This window comes from Meriones unguiculatus, chromosome 14, assembly GCF_030254825.1.
Source record: "Meriones unguiculatus strain TT.TT164.6M chromosome 14, Bangor_MerUng_6.1, whole genome shotgun sequence".
NCBI classification, from domain to species: Eukaryota; Metazoa; Chordata; class Mammalia; order Rodentia; family Muridae; genus Meriones; species Meriones unguiculatus.
Genome location: NC_083361.1, coordinates 3,713,623 through 3,735,817, shown reverse-complemented (window position 1 = coordinate 3,735,817; position 22,195 = coordinate 3,713,623). Strand labels below are relative to the sequence as shown.

Sequence of the window (22,195 nt, the reverse complement as noted above, 5' to 3'; positions counted from 1 at the left end):
CTGCAGCTCTTTAACACAGTCCTCATGTTGTGCTGGCCCCAACCATAAAGTCAGTTCATTGCTACATCATAACTTTGCTGTTTTGAATTATAATGTAAATATATAGAAATGTAGGATATCTGATATGTGACCCCCAAAGAGGTTGAGAACTGCTGGGTTAGAGGATAGGAATCCACTTTGACTTGGGAGCAGTTGACCTAGCTCTGTCTACCATATGGCCCCTTGGTTTTGCTTCTCCAACCTGTAGTAAAGATGTTTTAAGCAGCTCTAGGATGAGTCTCTAGGGGTTTCTGGAGCTGCTAGTTTGGAGGTATGTATTTCTAAAGTATTTGCAGTTGCTCTATTGCCTGTGAACAGTATGCTCTACAGAACAGTGAATGCCCTTTCCAAGCAGTTATACTGGCATACTGGGGAGGGCTCGGCTGGGACTGGAGGACCGCTGTTGAAGGAATTGCATGAAGGTGGATATATGAATCAAGGTCTTACACCCTCTCACACGTTGAGAAGTTTTCTGTGAAGCTGGGGCTTTGATGGGTAAAGAGGTAAGGAAAACAGGATGAGGGGGGAGAGGGAGGCCATGACATATCCCATAGTGAGCTGGAAGGATGCCTGCCAGGATTATAGCAATGTATCACTTTCAGGGAAGTGCTCATGGGGCCTTGAATGCTTCTTCCTAATGGATTTGAGTCTAAAGAGATGGCCTCTCCTGTTACTTCCACCCTCAGGTAGACTTCCCCACTCTCCAGCTCGTTTCTACCTCTGGGAGCTAGTATCTGGCTCTTGGGAAGCTGTCTCTCCTCTGATAATTCTCTGTTTCTGCTCATATGTCTCTTCATTCTTTTGTGTTTCCCACACTTGTATTATCAGCATCTCAGGGAACAGGGTCAGACTGACTTAAAATCCAGATTCCCAGTCCTCACCCCCAAGACACAGTAAGTGAGACTCCTTAGGGAGTGGCCCAGAGAGGGATCCAGATTCTTGTAAGGACCAAGCACTCTGACACACGTCCTTCTGATCTACTTGTCTTGAAATGGCGGGTACATTGGGGTTCGGGATCCAGGTCTGCCCCTTTGGCTGTGTTGTGCCATGGTGGGCTTTCTGAGCATGCTGCCTTTCTTTTTTTTTTTGGGGGGGGGAAAGAGGTTCCAGCAAATTATAAATCAGTAGCTCTTAGTATGCACAGTGGCATGTAGTCCAGTGTAGATTGCCTAGCAAATATAAAGCCTTGACTTGTCTACCCTTTGCACTAACAAAAATAGATGAAAGCATAATGGTGCCTCATGATATCTGTCCTCCCCAGAAAGTTAGTCCTCAGTTAAGACACATGTGTGCCAGTGAAACTCCAGTGGGGGTTTCTCTGAATCCTTTGGATTTCCTCAGATCTGGATGCCTGAGCAATAAGGTGCCTTGTGGTTTTTCAGGACTTCATGGCCCTGCTACTTCCTCCAGTTTAAGACCTCTGGGTTTGGGTCTTTGCTGCCCATCTTCATAGAGAGGTCAGGGAGAGAAATTGACCTAAGTATGTCCTAGTTTTGACTTCATGTGACAGGGACTTCCCAAAAATATGCACCCAGTGTTCTCTTAGCTTTAACACTCCTAGGTTGGCTCCAGCGTACGCCCAGTGGACAAACACTAGGCTGGGTGCTGGTGCTACTGCAGATTCTGGGTCTGTCCAGGGAGGTGGTGAGGGAGCAGCCATGTGAATGACTTACCAAAATAGGGAATGGTTTTACTGCTGTGCAAGGGGCTCCATCTCAGGCCTGCTCTTTACAGAAGCATCTGAGAGGGTTGGGGTGACCCCGAGGCCAGGGAGCCACATCGGTTTTAAGGAAGCAAAATCTGAAATGACATCCAAGCCCAGAAAAGAAAAGCAGGACTGCAGGTCCCTGAGCATAGGAGGAGAGGCTCTTAGTTTGCCTTCTATTGCTGTGATAAGACATTGATCAAAGCAGCTTGGGAAGGGAAGGGCTCATTCATCTTACAGCTTCCAGTCCGTCCTGAAGGAATGTGAAGGCAGGGGCTAGACACAGGGACCTGGGGAATCAGGAGCTGAAGCAGACACCCCAGAGAAACACTACTTGCTTTTCTTCATGGCTTGCTGGATCTGCCTTCCTTTTGGGGGGAGTTGGGGGAGGGGTCAGGGTTTAAAACAGAGTTTCTCTATGTGGCCTTGGCTTTTCTGGAACTCACTCTGTAGACCAGGCTGGCCTGGAACTCAAAGATCCACCTGTCACTGCCTCTGAGTGGTGGGATTAAAGGTGTGCGCCACCATTCTCTTGCTCAAGTTGCTTGCTTTTTTTTTATTTTTATTTTTTATTTTTTTAAGAGTTTCTCTTTGTAGCTATACCTGTCCTGAACTCAGCTTTGTAGACCAGGCTGGCCTCAAACTCACAGAGATCTTCCTGCCTCTGTATCCCAGAGTCCTGGGATTAGAGGTGTGTGCCACCATACCCTCCCTGCTCAACCTGCTTTCTTGTACCACTCAGGACCAACTGCCCATAGTAGTCTGGGCCCACCCACAGAATTGTATCAAGAAAATGTCTCACAGGCTTGCCTATAGGCCAGTCTTCTAGAAGCATTTTCTCAGTTGAGGTTCCTCTTCCCAGAAAAATTCTAGCTTGTGTCAGGCTAAGGAAAAAACCAACCAGGACAGAGAGGTGTAGGGCTTTGCATTTGTCATCGTCCCTACTTCTCCCAGTTTTAGTCTGCCATTTGGAACTCGAACAGCGATCCTGACCCTCCTTTCCACTGCCTGTGCCTTGGACCATAAGGGTGTTCCCATAGTCTGGTAGGAGGAAATTGGGCCTAGGCAGCTAAGATCTCTTCTCCCTCATTCTGTGGCTTCCTGGGCTACATTTCCTGCATTTCTCTTACATCCAGTCTTCTGAGTCAGCCCCCATTTCCAGCAGGTTTAAGCCTCACCCTTTCTGGCTCCCTGAGTTTGGGTGGGAAAACTGAGGTCAGAAGGGGCCATGGCGAGTGAGTCACCAGAACTCATCCTCTGATGCTCCCACCCTTCCCTTTCAGGCCCTGGTGACATAGTTCATCAAACAAAAATGTGAACCCCTAGCCCTCCCCCATGCTTGTGTGAGCTGGGGTGAGGCAGAGGAGTATGTCTGAAGCCAAGCTCCAGCCCCACTAACTAGTGCCAGAGGCCAACATGATTGTTGCGACAGCTAAGCACGTCAAAAATGGGTTTACTCTTATGATAGTCTCAGAGATATATTTGGCTCCTATGATTTGCCAGGACCCAGGGTCATGACCTACTTTGCTTGGGTCACCTGGCCAGTCCTGCCCTGCAGCCATTGTATTAAGAACACTCACATAGTCCTTTACCCTTCCCATGCCCTCTGAATCCACTTTGCATCTCTGAGGGAAGCAACTGCTGGCATCCCTGTATTACTTGGTCCCACAACCCCAGTCCACCCATCTGCAGAATTTCATCACTACAGATTATGGCTGTACGACCAGACGTGTCTGGTTTTGGGTAAATAATTGTGCAAAATTCCCCATCCCTGTGGGGAATCTTAAGGGGGAGTCTCACATGTGTTCTGCTAAGTGAAGCACTGGCTCCACGGCCCCGAGACAGCCTCAAAGATTTCCACCCAGGAGCAGTGTCTGTAAGATTGTATTCATTTGCTGAGCTCTTGCTCCTACCAGGTGCTTTGCATCCTAGTGTTGACTCTGGAATCGTCGTGTGATCTCAGGTCTTTACAGCCAGCGTTACGTAGACAAATGACCGAGATTCAGAGAATTTAAAGGTCTGGCCATGGTTACAGTACAGTGGTCATGAAGACAGAAGTAGATTTTTTGCCTGGCAGGTTTTTCCTTTTGAACTTGCAGAATATGCTCTGCTGGAAGTAAAGGCCTGAATCTGTGAAACCCCATAGAGGGCACATTATACACACATACTGCTACCTACCAACACACGATCTGGGTTCAGTTGTGCAAGGTATTCATTTGGCCCCTGTGGTGTCTTAACTCTGGGCCAGAGTTTTCTGATCTGGGCAGGAAACCAGAAGTTCCATCCCCACCCATCATCTGCGGCCCCAGCTGGGCTCACCCCAAGGGGCCTGAGGCCGTGCACATTCCTTGGACTCATTCCAGTGCTCATTGATGCCTCCCAGCCCTGGGAGGCCCGCCCTTCCCACCACCACTCAGACCCATGAGCACATTTCCCTAGGGTCAGCCTTCATTGGTTCAAAATTACTCTCTCCTTTCTGAGCAGGAGAACAAGGTCCTTCTTTGAGCCCAACCCTTGAGGCTGTTCTGTCACGTCCCCTGGCAGTACCAGAGGAGAAGCTGCATCCCGTAGCCCTGGGGTCCTGGCAGTACTCTGGGGGTGGGGGAAGTTTTAGACAAGGCTTCTCTCTGTCCTAGATGCCTCTGGCTGCACTGTAAGGCCTAAACAACAGCATTGAGAAGTCAGGGTAGGGATGAAGGGGCTAGCTGACTACAAGAGGAACACGGAGAAAAACACCCATCCCTGCGCCACATCTGCACATTTACCACAGTCACTGTTAATCCTTCATGAATACTGTTGCCTAGAGCTGAGCAGCCCAGATCCCAGCAACCCTCTAGCCTTGTACAGAGGAGGAAGCATATTGCTCTGACAGCTAGAATGCAAGGCCTTTGACTTTGTCCTTAATATTACTCTAGTTCTTCATGCTAGATATTAGGAACTAAAGTTCGGGAACTAAGTCCAAAAAAGAGGGATATCAGACGATCATGGTGCCAGATGGAGGCAGGAGGCTAGCGCAGAAAAGGCTTCCTGACCTGAGGAGGCACTGCCCCACTTTAAGGGCGTGTAAATACTGGGATGGCTGTAGGAAGAACTTTGTAGGCACTGAGAGCTGGTTCACATGAAGGTGGATGAGGGGCCAATTTCCTGGCCTTGAGTGGCAGGTACAGGATGAGAAGAGTGAAGGCTGCATTGGCACTGGAAGATGGAAAATTACGGTGAGGGCCGGAGGGGTAACTCGGTAATCGCTGGCTGCTCTCACAGAGGCCCAGCTCCATTCCCAGCACCCATGTGTTGGCTCACAAGGGTCTTAACCCCCAGTACCTGGGGATCTGATCTCCTGACCTCCACAGGCCTTGCATGCACGTGCTGCACAAACATACAAGCAGACAAAACACCACGCACATATAATGACGGAAAATGTTCTTAAAGTTGTGGGGAAAGTTCCTTCTAGCTGTCAAGGCAGGACATGCAGCTTAGGCCGTAGTTTTGTCACTTGCCGGTTCTGTCACTTCACCTTCTCAAGTCTTACTTGTATGTAGAAACAGTAAAATGGTGAAGGTGAGGGTGGGCAGCAGTCATGTTCTTAGCATGTGCTCAGTATCAGGCATCGCTGCTGACCTCAGGAGTGCTTGCAGGACTGCTTGCTCTGTCACTCCTGGGCGGCTGCTGTAGTTACACAGTGAACTGTATTTTTAAGTGGATGGACTCCCTGGTCCAAGAGAGTACAGAGAAGAGACTTGCAGGCCCCAGGAGTTGTGAGTTGTGAGATTCATTCCGAGAGCTACAGATGTACATAGAACTAGAAACTGATGTGAATTCCAGGCTACAGAATTAGGATAAAAGATACAGAGGAGCAATTTGCACGTTATCTACGTGTTCATTCTGCACTCTGGGGCTGCGGAACAGATCGATTTGTTATGTGTACAATGTTCTGTCTGCACGCCAGAAGAGGGCACCAGATCTCATTTTAGATGGCTGTGAGCCACCAAGTGGCTGCTGGGAATTGAACTCAGGATCTCTGGAAGAGCACACGGTGCTCTAACCTCTGAGCCATCTCCAGCCCTTTTCCCCCATTCTTGAGTGTGGGGCCTGATACAGGTTAGGTGTGCACTCCACCACTGAGTGTGCCCCAGGGCATGCTCCCTCTGTCCTCCTCTCTCTGTCTGTCTCTCTCTCTCTTTCTCTCTCTCTGTAGGATCTTGCTAAGGCTGCCCTTGAACTTACCCAGTAGCTCCTGTGGGCCTTGAACTTGAATAGGGATTATAGGCTTGCATCACCAGGCCTGGCTCTATCTAGGTTTCTGAGGTCTAATTCCGTTCTGTTTCCTAGGCTGACTGGTTGGCCAATACCTTTAGAATCTTTGGATATTGTTAAAACGGAAGAAACCACAGTAAAGTATATTAGCTGCAATACTAGTAATAAATGGTAGACACAGCTTCCGCAGGACTGGCCTTACACTGTGGATCTCACTTAGTTCCTGGCAGCCATGCAGAGCAGGATGATTCTGAGCTCCCTTTACAGCGACCGTAGAGCTGAAGCTGTGGCCAGCAGGGCGCTCAGGAAACTGAAGCAAGAGGATTTAGAGTTTGGGGCCAGCCTGAGCTACCTAGTGAGACCCTGTCTCAAAGAAAAGAAAAAAGATGTGGGATTTGGAACTCACTTTTAACAGCACATATGCTAAAATTGGAAAAATATAGGGGAAATTTGCATGAGTTCCATGCAGTGATGATACTCAGATTCATGAAGTATTCCATATTGGGTTTTTTTGTATCGTGTTAAAATGCCAAGCTGGGCCTGCAGATGGCTCAGTTGGTAAAGGCGCTTACTGGCAAGCCTGACACAGTAAGTTGGATTCCTGGGATCCATGTGGTGTGTGAGGAGAATTGACTCTACAGGTCGTCTTCTGACTTCCATGAGTGTACTATCACACATACACTCACTCACACACTCACTCACACTAACCGATCTGGGCCTTGTGTCTCAAGCTTGTAATAGCAGCTAGTTGGAAATACTGAGGCAAGAGGGTCACCGTTTCGTTGCTCCTCTGGGTTATAGAGTGAGTTCAAGGCTAGCCTGGGTCACTGTTAGTGAGGCCCTACCTTAAAGTGCAAAATAAAAAGAAGGCTGGGTTTGCAGGATAGTGGTAGAGTGCTTCTTTAGCACACTCAAGGCCACAGGCTCGGGCTACAGTTCTGCGGGGAAAGAGGAAGACCTAGGCTTTGGCCAGGAAAAAAGGGATGTTACAGCTGAAGCCGTGAACCTCAGCCTCACTGTGGGAGCTTGAATGAAGACAGTGTCTGGGGAGCCCTAAGGAAGGCAAATGGCCCCCCAGCGCTGAGTCAGCATCTGCTGAGTGGAGGGGTGACCTAGAAATGAAGCTGTTGTTGGACTGTGGGTCCTTGGATTTAAGTCTGGGTGCAGGCTGCTGTAGTAAACTGTGCAAAATCTGATGTAACTTGAGTGTGATTTAGAAAGATAAACCCGCCTATGTGGACAGGACGGACTGAAGGTAGTCACTTGGAGGCAGAGAAGCCAGTTAAAAAACGGTAGCAGCCATTTATTGTATTTTTGATGCCAGGCCATATTCCATTCTTTTTAGCATTTATTCTTTCATTCATTTGGAAGATACATTTGTAAGCCATGGCAGTATGGAGGTCAGAAGACAACTCACGGGAGTTGGTTCTTTGCAGACTGTGTCTCCTGGGAATCAAAATCAGTTTGTCAGGCTCAGGAGCAAGGGCTTTTCCTTACCCACTGAGCCATCTCACCAGACCTACTTTACTTTTCTTATTAGCTCATTAAGTCTCAAACCAGCACTGTGAATCAGGTGCTATAATTTTCTTTCAAGTTTTGCAGGTAGCAGTATTTTGGGAGTTTGAAGGCCAGCCTGGGCTACATAGCAAGACTCTGCCTCCAAAAGCAAACAAAGAAATCACTGTTCAGTGAGATTTAAGGTGACTTACTTAAGATCCTACTGGTGAAGAATCTGGGCCATCTTATGCCAAAGAACAAGGTTCTAACTTGTATTCCAGCACCTTCTTTTCTGTTTAGCCAGCAGCCTGTGTGATGGAGGAAGTATTGGTGATGGTGGTAGGCAGGTAGATACAGCAGAGGCACAGACAGGCCTTCATGTTGTAGGAGGACCCCCACATGACCGACTGGACTGTAAGTCACTGCAGGTTTTGAGGCCAGCTGTGATAGAACTAGGAAAAACAGCGTCAGTAGCAGGGAACATGTGCTTGGTCTCAGTTCTGTGAGCGACAGGTCAAGGGTAATTGGGTAAAGCAGAAGAGACTAGAGCTGAGGGGAGGCCGTGGGCTTTGGGTTTTCATAGTGTCTGCTCACATTCCTGATGTCCCTCCTTACTCCCTCTGCAGCCATCGTCAGCCAGTGGCAACAGGAGTCCAAAGACAAGGTGGTGTCCCTCCTGCTGTCCCACTTGCCCCTGCTGCAGCCAGGCAACACGGAGGCCAAGTCCGAGTACATGAGACTGCTGCAGAAGGTGCTGGCCTACTCCATCGAGAGCAATGCCTTCATTGAGGAGAGCCGCCAGCTCCTCTCTTACGCCCTCATCCACCCGGCCACCACTCTGGAGGACCGCAATGCGCTAGCCCTCTGGCTAAGCCACCTGGAAGAACGACTGGCTAGTGGATTCCGAACCCGGCCAGAGCCTTCCTACCATTCACGCCAGGGCTCAGATGAATGGGGGGGACCTGCAGAGCTGGCCCCTGGAGAGGCAGGGCCAGGCTGGCAGGACAAGCCACCCCGGGAAAACGGACATGTACCCTTCCACCCATCCAGCTCAGTGCCGCCGGCCATCAACAGTATTGGGAGCAATGCAAATACAGGTGAGGGCTATCTTCCCAGGTGAAAATAGACTGGGCTGTCTGCTCTTGCTCTGTGGCCTTGGCAAGTCCCATGACCCTTCTGAGCTTCAGCTTTATGAGGGAAGCGGTGCAGAGGTTGTGAACCAACCTTCTCAGAATGTGACCTGTAGTTGTGTCTTAGGAACTCACATTTGATTTGGTTTGTTGTTGTTTTTTGTTTGTTTAATTTTTATTTATTTACTTATTTGGTTTTTCAAGGTAGAGTTTCTCTTTGTAGCCCCTGGCTGTCCTAACACTAACTCTGTAGCCCAGGCTGGCCTCGAACTCAAAAGACATCCACCTGCGTCTGCTTCTTGAGTGCTGGAATTAGAGGTATGTGCCAGATGGCTCCTGCTGCTGCTTCTATTCCTCCTCCTCCTCCTTTTAATCTTTACTTTCTGTATATGGTGCTTTGCTTGCAGGTATGTCCTTGTACCATTTGTTTGCTTGCTGCCCTTAGAGGCCAGAAGAGGATATCAGATCCGCTGAAACTGGATCCTTGATTGGACAGTTGTGAGCTGCCATATAGATGCTAGGAATTGAACCCAGGTCCTCTAAAAGAGCAGCCATTGCTTTTAACCACTGAGCCATCGCCCCAGCTCTTGATTTGCTTCTAAATAAATTTAGTATACAAAGTTTTAAAAACCAGATTTCTAGCAACTCTTGAAAGTCCTGAGATCTGGAGCTTCACAGCCTATAGTCCTAGCGGCAGCCCGAGAGAGCTCCGTAGCCACACCTGTGTATGAGCCCCGGTGACCCTCTCAGCATTGGTTAAAACGTGTGGTGGGTGTTTGCAAGCTTGTCTGTACCACCTACATAGAGTTGCAGAGGCCGGAAAAGGTGAACTCCCCTGGAACAAGAGTTGTGGGTTCTCTGCAGAAAGTTGAGATGTTGGTGTGTGAAGAACTGCCCAGGTGATTCTTTAGAGGCCGTGTGTAGTGGGCAGCACAGTGAGGGCTGTGTTTCCAGGACAGGCTGGGCGGCCCTGGGTGGGAAGGCTGTGTCTGCTGTGCACCAGGGGAAACCTCAGAGGCTGTCAGAATGTCATATATGCTCTGTGAGGTCTGTTGGTACATGCACTTGGGAAGCAGAGGCTGGAGGATCTCTGAGTTTGAGGCCAGCCTGGTCTATAGAGTGAATTCCAGGACAGCCAGGGGCTACACAGAGAAACCTTGTCTTGAAAAAAAAAAAAAAAAAAAAAAAAAAAAAAACCAGAGAGGGAGAGTGGCAATTTGGTTTTGAGCCACCACGTGAACCCTAGTTTTCTGTAAGAGAAGCAAGTGCTCTTAATCACTGAACCATCTCTGCAGTATTCCCTGTCAACATTTCTGATACCTGACTGTCTGCTGAGGACTCCTGGCAGGGATGGATATTATATATGAGTTCTCTAGCTCACTCAGGGTTTTTATCTTTGGTCTTAGCTTCCAACAGGAGAAATATGTCTATAAACTTCTCCTGCAGGGCATCAGCTGTCGACGCTGAGCAGCAGTGCCTGGTGCTCTCGGCAGCCCTGTTACACACACAGTCTCAGTCAGCCTTCCTCATAGACCATTAGGCCCATTTCACAGAGGAGCACTTAGAACGCAAAGGGCTAAAATCACGCAGCTGAAGTCACACAGGTAACAGAGTAGAACTGGCAAGGTTCAGACCTGAGCAATCTGAACCAGTCACCTGTGACCAGTGCTGTCCTGCGACCAGCTAGGCCCGGAGGCGGGGTAAGACAGGAGTTGGTATGGGGGTGTCTTTTTGATGTGTTACCTGAGATGAGCAGTGTGAGACAGTGTGGTTTTCTAAGCCGCGGTGAGTGGCTTGACCTGACTGAAGGTAAATGCTCAAAATGTAGCGGTAGGCGGTCGGCCCCTCTCAGCAGGCACTGCGGTAAGCAGCCAGGGAAGACAAGGACTCTGAGCATTTCCAGGAGACGTTAGCAACCCTGGTTACTTTGGGTTTGTTTCTGATTTTGCAGTCCCGCACTTCCCGTGCTAGGTTTGGAGGCTACGTTGACCTCAGTTGTTCTGATTGGGAAGTATTGAGCAAATTGCTAGGAGTTATTCTGGGGATTCATAACTATAAACTTTAAAACTTGGCTTAGTCTTAGAAGTCATCTGCCCAAGATGCTGTCAGGATTAAATCAGCTAGTATGGCTCTGGAGCTCAGAGCCCGAAAAAAAACCTATGCTGCACTGCCTCTGCCTAAAAATGACCCGTGTAGCGACTACCCCACACCCTCTGTGTTCCCAGTGTGCTCCCCAGTAGGCTTTTTGGTTTTGCTTTTCTTTTTGGCAACACTGGGGGTAGAACTCAGAACCTTGACCATACCACTGGACAAGGCTGTGCCACTGCTTTGAAGGACTAAACTTCCAGTGTTGAATGAGGTTACGGGCCACTCTAGGTAAAGGGCACAGCATGACTGACAGGCATGCTGGTATCCAGTAGAGGTTCTGTGTAGCAGGTCTACAGCTTCTGTGAGTGACCATTTTGACGTGTGCTCGGCTAACTTATACCCAAAAAGAGACACAGCCCTGTCCAAGAGCACAGATATTAGAGGTATTGGAGTTAGGATTTGAACTCAGATCTTAGGGTCACAATTTGGGGCTTTGAAGAATAAAATGAAACTTTTGGATATCAGACAGTTGCAGGAAGCAGGAAACCATTAAAATATTTTTGAGTGGGAAGCAAAGATTGGCCCGGGAGGGCAGGCAGGGTGAGGTTGGTGTACTGCCAAGGACAGACCAGGATTTCTTGGAGAGCGTAGGGCCATGCATCTGCAGCCGGCATTCCTGTTTTTATAGTCCTCTGGCAGTGGCCAGCCTCCACCCCAGCACAGGCCAAGCAGGGCTCCTCAGGAACTGCATGGTCATTCTAGTCGGGGTAATTTCCTGCCCCCTCAGCCTCACCAACCCACTTCTTGGCTAAGAAGGGAGGAAGGAGGTGGTCAGGAGCACCAAAACAGGCACAAAGGCCTGCATTGAGGGTTTTCCAGCCCTGGGGCCCAGAGTGCCATCTTCTTTTAAGAGGCCCCAAATGGGGCAGAAGCCAGAGTCCACAGTGTCCAGAAACTTGGAAGGAACCCTGAGTGGAGGACTCAGCAGGACCCCGGGCAGTAGCAGAGACTGACATTGCCTGTGTGCAATGGGCCAGTCAGTATCCTCTCCCTTGGGTAACTTTCTGGCTAGGAGCATCAGTATTGTCGCAGATGGTAACAGAAGGCGCTTTGGGACCTGTACCAGGGTGGCCTCCTGGGTGGTATGTCACTGGGGCAAAGACAGGGACCTCAGCCTCGCCATCAGAGCAAGGCCTATACTCTTTCTCTGGTTTTTCTCTCCTAGTCCCCTGTGGGAACTGGAGCAAAGAAGTTCAGCTTCCTGGGCCTTGTCCTCACCTAACCAGGCTTTTTGGCTTTCTCTGTTTCTCTCTAGGCTGCCACGGGAACTTGGGGAGTCCCTGTCCTGGTCTCACAGGCCCTCTTAGCACCCATTTGTTCTTTCTGACACTCGGTTGGAAGGCTTCTGTGTGTTGTGTGCTGCCCCTGAACCTGGGAAGCAAAAATGATTAGGCTAGGTTGCCAGCCTTCATAATAAGCCCACAGACTACTACAAGAGGCTGGCTAGCACAGAGCAACAAGCACTTGGCTTATAAAAGTGGGTGCTTGAGCGAGACCCAGAGGCAGAAGCAGATAACAGAAAAGGATGCTGAAACAGTGATAGGACAGGGAATAGGCAGTGGCAAGGTCTGGGTGTTTGAGGCCCAGTCACAGAGGTATTGGAGAAGCAGTTGATTAGCTAGGTGTGATGGTGCACACCTATCCTAACACTTAAGAGACTGAAGCAGGAGGACCATGAGTTTGAGGTCAGCCTGGGCTACATAGTGACTTCCAGGCCACCATAGCAATACCCTGCTTCAAGCTCCGTCCTCGCCCTGAAAGTAAGAAGAGACTCCGTGTACTGTGAGGATACGGTAATGCCATGTGCAGGTCTCTGTCTCACAGCTCACATGCACAGGCCTCTCCAGCGATGGGTTAGTTAAATCAGCAGGAGAATCTGGGTGTCTAAAGAAAGATGGGAGAGTGGTTGGAATGGAGGGTTCAAGGGCATTGGCAAGATGGAGCCAGTGTAGGCCTCAGGAGGTGACAGGTAACTAAGGCTGCTAAGAGTGAGTGGTTGAGAATGTGGGGCTGGGTTCAGTCGCATAGTACTTACTTGTCTAGCCCTGGGTTCTTTTTATTTCAGTATTATAGAAAAGGGGACAGAAAGAAAGTAAAGAAGTAGAGCAAATGCCAGAGTCCTTTGGTAAAAGTTTGAGTGTTCCAGGAGCAAGCATTTGGTGCTCAAAAACCAGGGTGGTCACATAATCTGCAATCCCAAGCACAGAAGCACAAGAATGCTGTGAGAGGCCCCATGTCAGAAGAGGAGTTGGGTGGTTTTAGAGAAGTGAGGACTAGAAAGGCTTGAGCCAGGGGGCTGGGCTGTAGGAGACGGGAGATCAGAGGTGACTATGGGCCAGAGCTTTCAGGTGTGTAGCAGAGTTTGGATTTTGTTGTCAGTGTGAAGGAAGCCATCAGGATCTAAAAATGGGCCAAATTTGCACATTTGGAAGTGTCTGTGTCTAGTTGAATGAGGTGGCACATGTCTATAATCTCAGCACACAGGAGAATCACTGAATTTGAGGTCAGCCTGGCTACAAACGGAGAACCAAGCTTTGACAAGCCCCACCTTTTAAAAACAATCAGCATGGTGCTGTAAGGCAAGGGGGCTGTGAGCGGCAAGAATGAAGGGAAGTTAGACATGAGACTAATTCCAGCCACAGCTACCGGGGCTGGGATGAGAAGAGTGAAGGAGTGGGCAAGTAGAGAGATGCCTGGCATCATGCTGGGAAGTTGGGTGTTTGCGCGGATGTTGAACAGTATGGGCAGTTCCTCTTGGGGCTCCTTGCCTCTTTTCCTTTGGAGGACTATGGGATTGAGCAGGCTGCGGTCTTTTTTATGCTCAGATCCCTCATCCTGACCTCTCACTTTTCCTTCTCTGGCCAGGTCTCCCCTGCCAAATCCACCCTAGCCCACTGAAGCGCTCCATGTCACTCATTCCTACGAGCCCTCAGGCCCCTGGTGAGTGGCCGAGTCCAGAGGAGCTTGGGGCCCGGGCTGCTTTCACCACGCCCGACCACGCACCCCTCTCGCCACAGAGCAGTGTGGCCTCCTCTGGCAGTGAGCAGACGGAGGAGCAGGGCTCCAGCCGGAACACTTTCCAGGAGGATGGCAGCGGGATGAAAGGTGCATCCAGAGGACGGTGCCAGAAACCCTTTTCCAGGGCTTGGGCCGGGCTGGGCTGGAAGGGCAGAAAATTGCCTATAGCTGCTCTCAGGGAAGGGACATGTCTGAAAGCAGTCCCCTTGCCCTCGTGGCTAGCAAACGCTCATGAGATAAATCATGGAGGCCATCCTGACAGCTCAGCGGGTCAGGTGTCTTAGGAAAGGCTGTCTAAAAGGGTCTCACTGGACAGCTTCTGGTCCCTTCCAGCTCGCTGCAGTTTCTAAGGCTTATGCCTGATCTGTGCCCACAGTCCCACGCTGGTCACCAGTAGCCATTTCCTGACCCGTCCTCCCTCCTATTCCACAGATGTGCCCTCATGGCTCAAGAGCCTCCGCTTGCACAAGTATGCTGCTCTGTTCTCACAGATGAGCTATGAAGAGATGATGACCCTAACTGAACAGCACCTAGAGTCGCAGGTGAATCTGAGAGGCCACTTGGGAGGTGTTGGGCCAACAAAACTAGGTGTAGTTCTGCCATCTGCGTCTGTCTGTTGGGCTACCCCGGTGTGCTCCACCTATTTTCAGCTTCTTGTCTGCTTCTGTCCTCACCACAGAATGTCACCAAAGGTGCCCGGCACAAGATAGCCCTGAGCATCCAGAAGCTGCGTGAGAGACAGAGCGTCCTCAAGTCCCTAGAGAAGGTGAGGACCTGGTTTCCTCATCTGCAAGGCTCAGTGGTCAGGCACGTGGAAGGCTCTGGGTCAGCCTTTTTGGTGGCTGCCTGGGCCTCCTCATTCCTGCAGTCTGACTTCTGCTGCTCCCAGCCATGGGCAGCTGGATTCTTGAGCAAGTTACCAAAGGGCACACTAGCTGCTGCCTGAGAGGGTCCCTCCCATCCTCTCTCCCTGTCCCTCCTCCCACCCCACCGCTACCATCCTGGTTTGTGATTCTAGAATGTCTCCCATCTTTTTTTTTTTTTTTTGTCTCCATCTTTTAACACTAGATATGATAGATTTTTAATTTTGTGGGTGAGTTACAGAAGTACCATCGATCTTTTTTGTTGTTGTTGAATTTCTCTTCCACTCAATCCTGAATCTGCTTTCATTTATTTTCCTTCTTTCCTTGCTTCCTCTTCCTTTGCTGTCTTAGTCTGATTCTTTGCTTCTTCCTTGGAGGGAAGGAGTTTATCTACTGAGGTCAGAGCTGCCCTAGTCTGACCTCTGCTGGAACCTTGCATACCATGTGGACTCCCCGGAACCTCATCTGACCACACAGTGTAGCCATTTTTTGTGCCACTGTGGGGTCTGTGCCTGACCTAGCTATGTCCTTCCTTGCAGGATGTGCTGGAAGGCGGCAATCTGCGGAATGCTTTGCAGGAGCTGCAGCAAATCATCATCACCCCTATCAAGGCCTACAGTGTCCTTCAGGCCACCCCTACTGCCAAGGACGGGGGTCGGGGGGAGCCGCTACTGCCAGGTGCTGAGCCTCCCCTCACCCACCCTGGACCAGACACGGGCACTGAGGCTAAGGACCCTCCAGCTGCAGAGAACTATCCTCCTCCACCAGCTCCAGCCCCCGCTGATAGCAGTGAGCCAGCCCCAGCTCCTGTCGCCGACGGAGACATCCCCAGCCAGTTTACACGGGTGATGGGCAAAGGTAGGAGCAGCCACTGCCTAATTCAGAATCCTAAGGCAGAATACCAGGTGAACCTAGACACCAGGGATCAAGTCCAAGTTAGAGAAAGGGAACAGTGTTTCTTTGTTAAAGACCTGAAGGGGAACCTTGGAGTAGCTGAGTGTGACTAGGCCTCTTCCTGCAGGTCTGTCTGGGCTGATGGTACTAGCCCTTGCCCTCAAAGCTGAGGAGTTGGGACTCATCCAGCCCAAATTTCTTGTCCCTCTGTACCCACCAGCTGGTACTGGGGTGGCTGCAGTGTGGCAGAGGGTATGGGACTAAGCTCTGTCCTTTCCCATGCTCCTCAGTATGCACCCAGCTGCTGGTGTCCCGACCAGACGAGGAGAACATCACCAGTTACCTCCAGCTCATCGAAAAGTGCCTGACTCATGAGGTAGGACCTTCAATAGGGCTTCTAAGAGGGAAAGAGGCCGCTCCACCCCTCTCAGGGCCCAGGTTCCAGACATTCCTCTTCAGCGTTGCCTTTAGAGGCTTTTGTACACACCCTGTGGGGAGTGGCTGCCTCCTAGCTGCTCATCCCTGCTCTGGGTGCCAGCATCTGTTCAAGTTTCCCAAGGCACCTCACGAAACGCTCCTGCTGATTCAGGGTTCCTTGCCTCTTGCTCTTCTTGCTCACACAGAGAGATGGCTGCAGTCAGTTACCACTGTGTACCTGTTTCTCCCAGCTAACCTGTAGGCATGGTCCTCTGTGTCCGTCCTTCCCTCCTCCTCTCTAGGCTTTCACAGAGACACAGAAGAAGCGGCTGCTGTCCTGGAAGCAGCAAGTGCTGAAACTCCTGCGGACATTCCCTCGCAAAGCTGCGCTGGACATGCAGAGCTACCGGCAGCAGAAGGGGTACGTGGGCACCTCCCAAGGCCCGTGGAGTTGGCGTGTGGGTGTCTAAAAGGGTGATTGCATTCTGAAATGTGCCCCCTGCTTTACTCGCTCAAGCCACCCAGTCTAGAGTTTCTAGAAAATCAAGATGATGTACGTCTTAAAAGAGAAAAAAGGCCAGATGTGGCAGCACACTCTTAATCCTAGCACGTGGGAGGCAGAGGCAGTTGGATCTCTTGAGTTTTAGGATATGAAGGGCTACACAAAGAAACCTGTCTCACAAAAGTCAGAGGGAGAGAGAAGCGGAGGGAAGGAGAAAGGAAAGAAAGGGTGAGTGTGATGTTTCACAGGACTTCAATCCCAGCAGAGGCAAGTAAATTTCTGTGATTCGTGGGAAGAGCTTGTTTAGTGGAAAGACACTAACGTTTGATTGCCCTTCAGAAGAATTGTTTGCTTCTCTGTGTAACCCTGGCTGTCCTGGACTTACTCTGTAGTCCAGGCTGGTCTCAACCTCAGAGAGCTACCTGCCTCTGCCTCCCAGAGTTCTGGTATTACAGCTGTGCTCCATCGTGCTCGGCCAGAAGAATTTCTTAAGTGATGGGACCCTGAGGAGGGAGAGCAGGCCTTCAGGCCAGAGAGGCTTCATTTGGAGAGATGTGCCAAGGTCATAGGCAGCCACAGTGGGGCTGTGGGGGGAGGGGAGAGGGAGTTCAGATCTGGAGAACAAAGTGAAGTTCTGGCTGTAGCAGACTTTTCAGGATGGTGGGCAGCCTTATGCCACGTGATGTAGCTTCTGTGCCGTGGGGCGCATAAGTAGAAGTAGGCACTAGGGAGAACTGTGGACTGGCTCTGGAGCTGTTAGAGGGAGGGCCTGCAAGGTCACAGCACAGTGCTCGGTCTCAGCATTTGTTTGTGTGTATTTGCGAGTGCACCCCTGCTCTGTGTGCTTCACATGAAGGTCAGTTCTCACACCATTTTAGGTCCCAGGGCCCAAACTCAGGTGTCAGTCATGTTGGCAAGCGCTGTTACCTGCTGAGCTGTCTTACAGACCCACTGTACACTTTCTTATCGTTCTGGGTCCCAGAGAGAAATAGCTACAGGGAGTATTCCCTGACTTCTGGCACAGAGAGCAAAGAAGGACAGCTAGAGTGTGAACCAACAGGGCTGGGCATTGGGACAGAGAACTTGCCTGCCATGCATAAGGCCCTGGCTTCTGTCCCCAGCCCCACATGGATGCTGAGATGGCCAGAACCCAGCACATACCGGTCAAGTAGACCATGTTTCTGTACCTCTGTCTCCTTACCTCTGAGGTCCCTTCTCACAACAAAAAATTTACATTTGAAGAACTGCTTTGCGGGTACTACAAGGAAGCCTCTCTATGCTCCCCATGTTTATCTTGGGTCAGGAGGAGACAGAAATGTAGGGTGCAAGGGAATCCTTGCTCAGAGCGCTGTCCACTGGAGTTGTGGGAAGGACAAGAGACATGCACCCCTTCTACCCAAGCTAATACCCTGTGCTCTGCTCTCTGACAGCTGGGCATTTGGCTCCAACTCGCTCCCCATAGCTGGCTCTGTGGGGATGGGTGTGGCCCGGCGGACCCAGCGGCAGTTCCCAATGCCTCCTCGGGCCCTCCCACCTGGCAGGATGGGCCTCCTGAGCCCTTCAGGCATTGGGGGCGTCTCTCCTCGACATGCCCTTACCAGCCCCAGTCTTGGGGGTCAGGGCCGACAGGTGAGCCGGCTGGGATTAAGGTCCAAGTACTTCTGGGGTTGAGGTGGCAGAACCTGGGTGTGTGTTTGGGCCTGGCCGCCTCCACTCACCATGACACTTTCTCCCCGTGTCCTGTGTAGAGCCTGTGGTTTGCCAATCCTGGAGGCAGCAACAGCATGCCGAGCCAGAGCCGCAGCTCTGTGCAGCGCACTCACTCGCTCCCTGTGCACTCATCGCCCCAGGCTGTTCTCATGTTCCCTCCAGGTGAGGAGCCCTGCCTCTGTCACTCAGCCTGGCCAGCCTTCTCACCTGAGTCTCACACCCACTGTTGCTCTGGCTTTGTAGCGGGTCTCTCCAGGCTGTGCACCGTCTCCCATCTCCCTGCATTTGTGAGAGGCGATCTGTGTCTGTTGAGTCTTCACAGCTCTCTCCCCTTCCCTGAGTATCTTACCTCACTCTGCTTGGATGTCTTTCCTTCCCTGTGCCATGGTCTCCGTTTTGATATTGATCTGTCACTGTGTTTTTATATGCTTACTTAACGCTCAGAAGGGGTTAGTCTGAGAGGTCAGTGAGGATTTTGTGGAGGAGGTTGTGACCTGTCAGCATTGCCTGTGTTCTGTCAGAGGCTGGTGACGCTGAAACCAATGACTCTACCTCTTCATGAGGCTCAATGGAGAGAGGGTGGAGAAGGTGGGCTTTTCTCCTCTGCTCACATCAGCCTGGAGGTCAGAGGTCAGGAGGGCTGAGTGGCAGATCAAAAATCTGCTATCTCTGTGTTCCTGCTTGACTGGACAAGGGGGTGACTTCTGTCTGCTGTACCCCTGCATGCTTGGGCTAGGCATGACATCTGTGACAGGGTGCTGCCTCGGTGGGCTGCTCTGGACAGGGCTTCAATTTGCAGGAGACCTAAAGTTCTTGCAGTCAGAAACTTGGTAGCCTGTGGAGTTTTTGAGTTGATGAAATACTGTAGGCCTACGTCTGTGATGCCAGAGAGTGTGTTCAACCTAGGGCAGGGCTTGGCCACTGGGCATATATCGTGTAAACGGTATTGAGTGAATGGGTGCACCATAGGTATGAAAGGTAGGAATTGTCCCAGCCAGTGCCAGCCCATCAGGCAGCCTTCCTGTGCTTGTTGGCTGGAGCCCTCCCTGACAGTTCATGGGAGGCTGTCCAAGTCTGTTCTCGCCTCACCTGTTACCCCTCAGCTTGTTTTTAAGAGAGACAGTTTTCCTGGGGCCTAACCTTGGGGCTTAGATGGGGGTGAAAAATGAGGCTTGAAATAGGAGCCAGAAGCTCAGATGAGGCAAAGTGCTTAGCAGTGTGGCACCTGAGCTCCTGCACAGTTCCTTCTGAGAAGTGCTTTGAGGGCAGGCTCCATGGCAGCTGTCCTCTTTTGAGCCACCCGTTCAGCCTTGCCTGGCTTGCATACTGTCTGGAAGAGCAAGCCCAGGTGAGCATAGGAAAGGCTTTAGCTTTTACACCACACGTAGGGGGTGGCCCATCAGTCAGCAAGAAGCTGCCCAGGATCTGGGGCAGGTGCCCAAATTGCCCAAGGCAACTTGGAGTCTATGTCTAAAATAGGCAAAGCCTGTGTGTGGCCTCCAGGAATGCTCCCTCAGTTTCACATCACTTCCTCTGTCTGCATTGCCAAACCCCTACTTTGGCTGTCTCCCGACCTGCTTTGTGACACCCTAGGCCTGTCTTTGTCACCTTCCAGCTCTGTCTCCCACCCCTTTGTATGCATACTTTCTAAGCTCATTATCTCTTGGCCCCAACCCCATACCAGTGTTCTCCCAGCCCTTCCTTTTTTCCGTTCTGGTTGGTCCTCCTCTCACCACCACTCTTTTCTTCTCTCCCACTCAGACTGCCCAGTACCTGGGCCTGACCTGGAGATCAATCCCACCCTGGAGTCTCTGTGTCTGAGCATGACAGAACACGCCTTGGGTGGTGAGCATTTCCTCTTTCCCTGACCTAGCTCCCACCTACCCAGCATCTCCAGCTCTGAACCCAGCAAATTGGAGCCATCTTGAGGGTCCCAAGGGGAGGCCAGACTCCAGGGAGGGCCCGCCTGGGATGACAGGCTATGTGAGTGCCTTTCCTTGGGCCTCCCACCATCTCCTGATCTTCCTCCCTTCCTCCCTTTCTTACACAGATGGGACAGACAAAACCTCCACCATCTGACGGGACCCACAGCCCAGCGCACCCATAGGCTCCCCGGGCGGCGGGCGGGGGCCATCCCCCAACAGGCTTCTCCTCGGCAGCAAGAGGGTGGGCTGGTGCAGCTATACATTCTGATATTTTTCTACTCATCCTCTTAACTTTTGTTTAACATTGGCACACGCCTTGCTCACTCCCAGGCCCATTGAGGGATCTTGGCTGAGGCCGGGGGACAGAGAGGGCAGCCAGGGGCAAGGGGCAAGGACTGGCCAGACTGCCTGCCCCTTCCCTCCCAACCCCCACCCCTGGCCCTATCCTATCCCTGCCTCCTACAGACAGCTGTCCTTCCCCAAGAGAGCAGTCTTCCTCAGAAACAAAGCGACCACCACCTTGTGCAGCTTGCCCCTCAGAAACATGACTGGGCATGAGCAGTGAGCAGCGCGCTGCACTAGTATGTCACTGAGGAGAGCCCTGCCCCACCCTGTACCTCCTCCCGCCATTCCCCAGACAGGCACCATCTTCTTCCCCGTCCTGCCCTGTTAGCAGAGGTTCTCTACAATTAATTTCTTAGGCCTATTTAAGATACATATTTATATAGTTAACAGTTTTTCTCTGATCATTCCCTGTCATTTTTAGAATCCCAGGCCTCTCTCTGAGCCAGGACTGTGGCAGGGGGAGCCTGAACTTTATGAGAAGAGAGGGCGGAGCCCCCTCCTCCAGACCCCCCTGCCCGTCCCCATCCCAGCCCCGGCTCCCAGATGCAGAGGTTGAAGGTGGGCAGCCCCGGCCCGCAGTGAGGTCAGGAAGTCTGTTGCCTTAATGTCCCCTCCCCCCACCAACATAACCCTTCTCTGTTCCTCAGGTCTGTTGGCAAAAGACTTGTGGGTAGGAACCAGGGAAAAGGAGTTGTTGGGTTTTGTTTTCTTGCCTCCCCTTCCTTTCTGTCAGCCTTTGACACCCCATTATGTCATGACCTCATGTAGGTGGAACACTATGTCATAACCCAGAGGTGCAGCCCAGCCTGAGTCACACAACCTTGCTCTGCTCCCCGTTCTTGATGAGGGCTGGTGCTGGGGCCCAGGTGGAGGAAAGGAATTTGGGGTTCAGGCTGTGGGGAAGCCAGGGTCCCCTATTCCAAACTCCTCTTCCCCCCTCAACCTACACCCTCATTGGGACATTCTCAAGCTTTTCACACGAAAAGGAAAAAAAACGTTATTTTTAGATACATTTTATGAATAACTTTTGTTATGACTATGGCTGGTAACCATTGTGTATGTTATTAAAGATACAAAATGTTGAGAAAAAACAAAAAACCAAAAAAAAAAAAACAAAAAAAAAAAAACAGGAAAAGAAAGAAAAAAAAAAAAGAAAACCACAGCCTTCCCTGCACTATCAGCCCATTCCCCCAGACCTTGCCCCTGCCTCCTGGTCTGTGGACCTCCCCTGCTCCGAGCCCAGGGAGGGAGAAGAAGCCAGGGGGTAGAGTGGCACTGGGGACCTGCCTGTGGTCCCCACCACCTCTCCCAGTGCCGGGCTGGGCGGGGTGTCAGGTGTATTTATGTACCTCTTGCACACTCATCAACCTATGCAAGTCCCCACCCCGGCCCTCCAGGTTTCTGTGCCTTTGCTCATTCCCTCTCTAACTCCTGGGCTTCTCCGGCCTCTCCCACCAGCTGTGGGAAGTGGGGTGAAAGGCCACCTGTTTAGAATATGCAGGACCCTTCCCTCCACAAGCCGGTCTAGTCTTGTCTTGTTCACTTCCCATCAGGGTGACTGACCCTGCCTGGCACTGAAAGGTGATGAGGGACACCTCCCCCAGAGGGAGGTGGAGCTTCCCCCACCCGACAGCGGAGTGCAGGACGCAGGCGGCCCCACTCTGACAGGCAGGACCCTGACCCTCCCGCCCCTAGAGCCCCTCCATGGTTTCACCCTACCCTACCTACTTCTGTCCCCAGCCCCACTG

At 51.3% G+C, this 22,195-nt stretch overlaps 1 protein-coding gene across 1 annotated transcript in view; it reads left to right on the top strand.

Moving 5' to 3' along the window:
- The window catches only part of Samd4b (sterile alpha motif domain containing 4B), a 37,804-nt gene extending 16,200 nt beyond the window's left edge, over window positions 1–21,604 (top strand). Inside the window, exons 3-13 of the mRNA XM_021662234.2 lie at window positions 8,122–8,592; window positions 13,639–13,878; window positions 14,224–14,333; window positions 14,471–14,557; window positions 15,194–15,512; window positions 15,839–15,924; window positions 16,268–16,386; window positions 17,898–18,096; window positions 18,216–18,339; window positions 19,939–20,022; window positions 20,228–21,604. Of these exons, the coding sequence (XP_021517909.1) occupies window positions 8,122–8,592; window positions 13,639–13,878; window positions 14,224–14,333; window positions 14,471–14,557; window positions 15,194–15,512; window positions 15,839–15,924; window positions 16,268–16,386; window positions 17,898–18,096; window positions 18,216–18,339; window positions 19,939–20,022; window positions 20,228–20,256 (1,868 nt within the window). The 3' untranslated portion in view covers window positions 20,257–21,604. The remainder of the gene's footprint in view (window positions 1–8,121; window positions 8,593–13,638; window positions 13,879–14,223; window positions 14,334–14,470; window positions 14,558–15,193; window positions 15,513–15,838; window positions 15,925–16,267; window positions 16,387–17,897; window positions 18,097–18,215; window positions 18,340–19,938; window positions 20,023–20,227) is intronic.
- The last annotated feature ends 591 nt before the right edge of the window (window positions 21,605–22,195 follow it).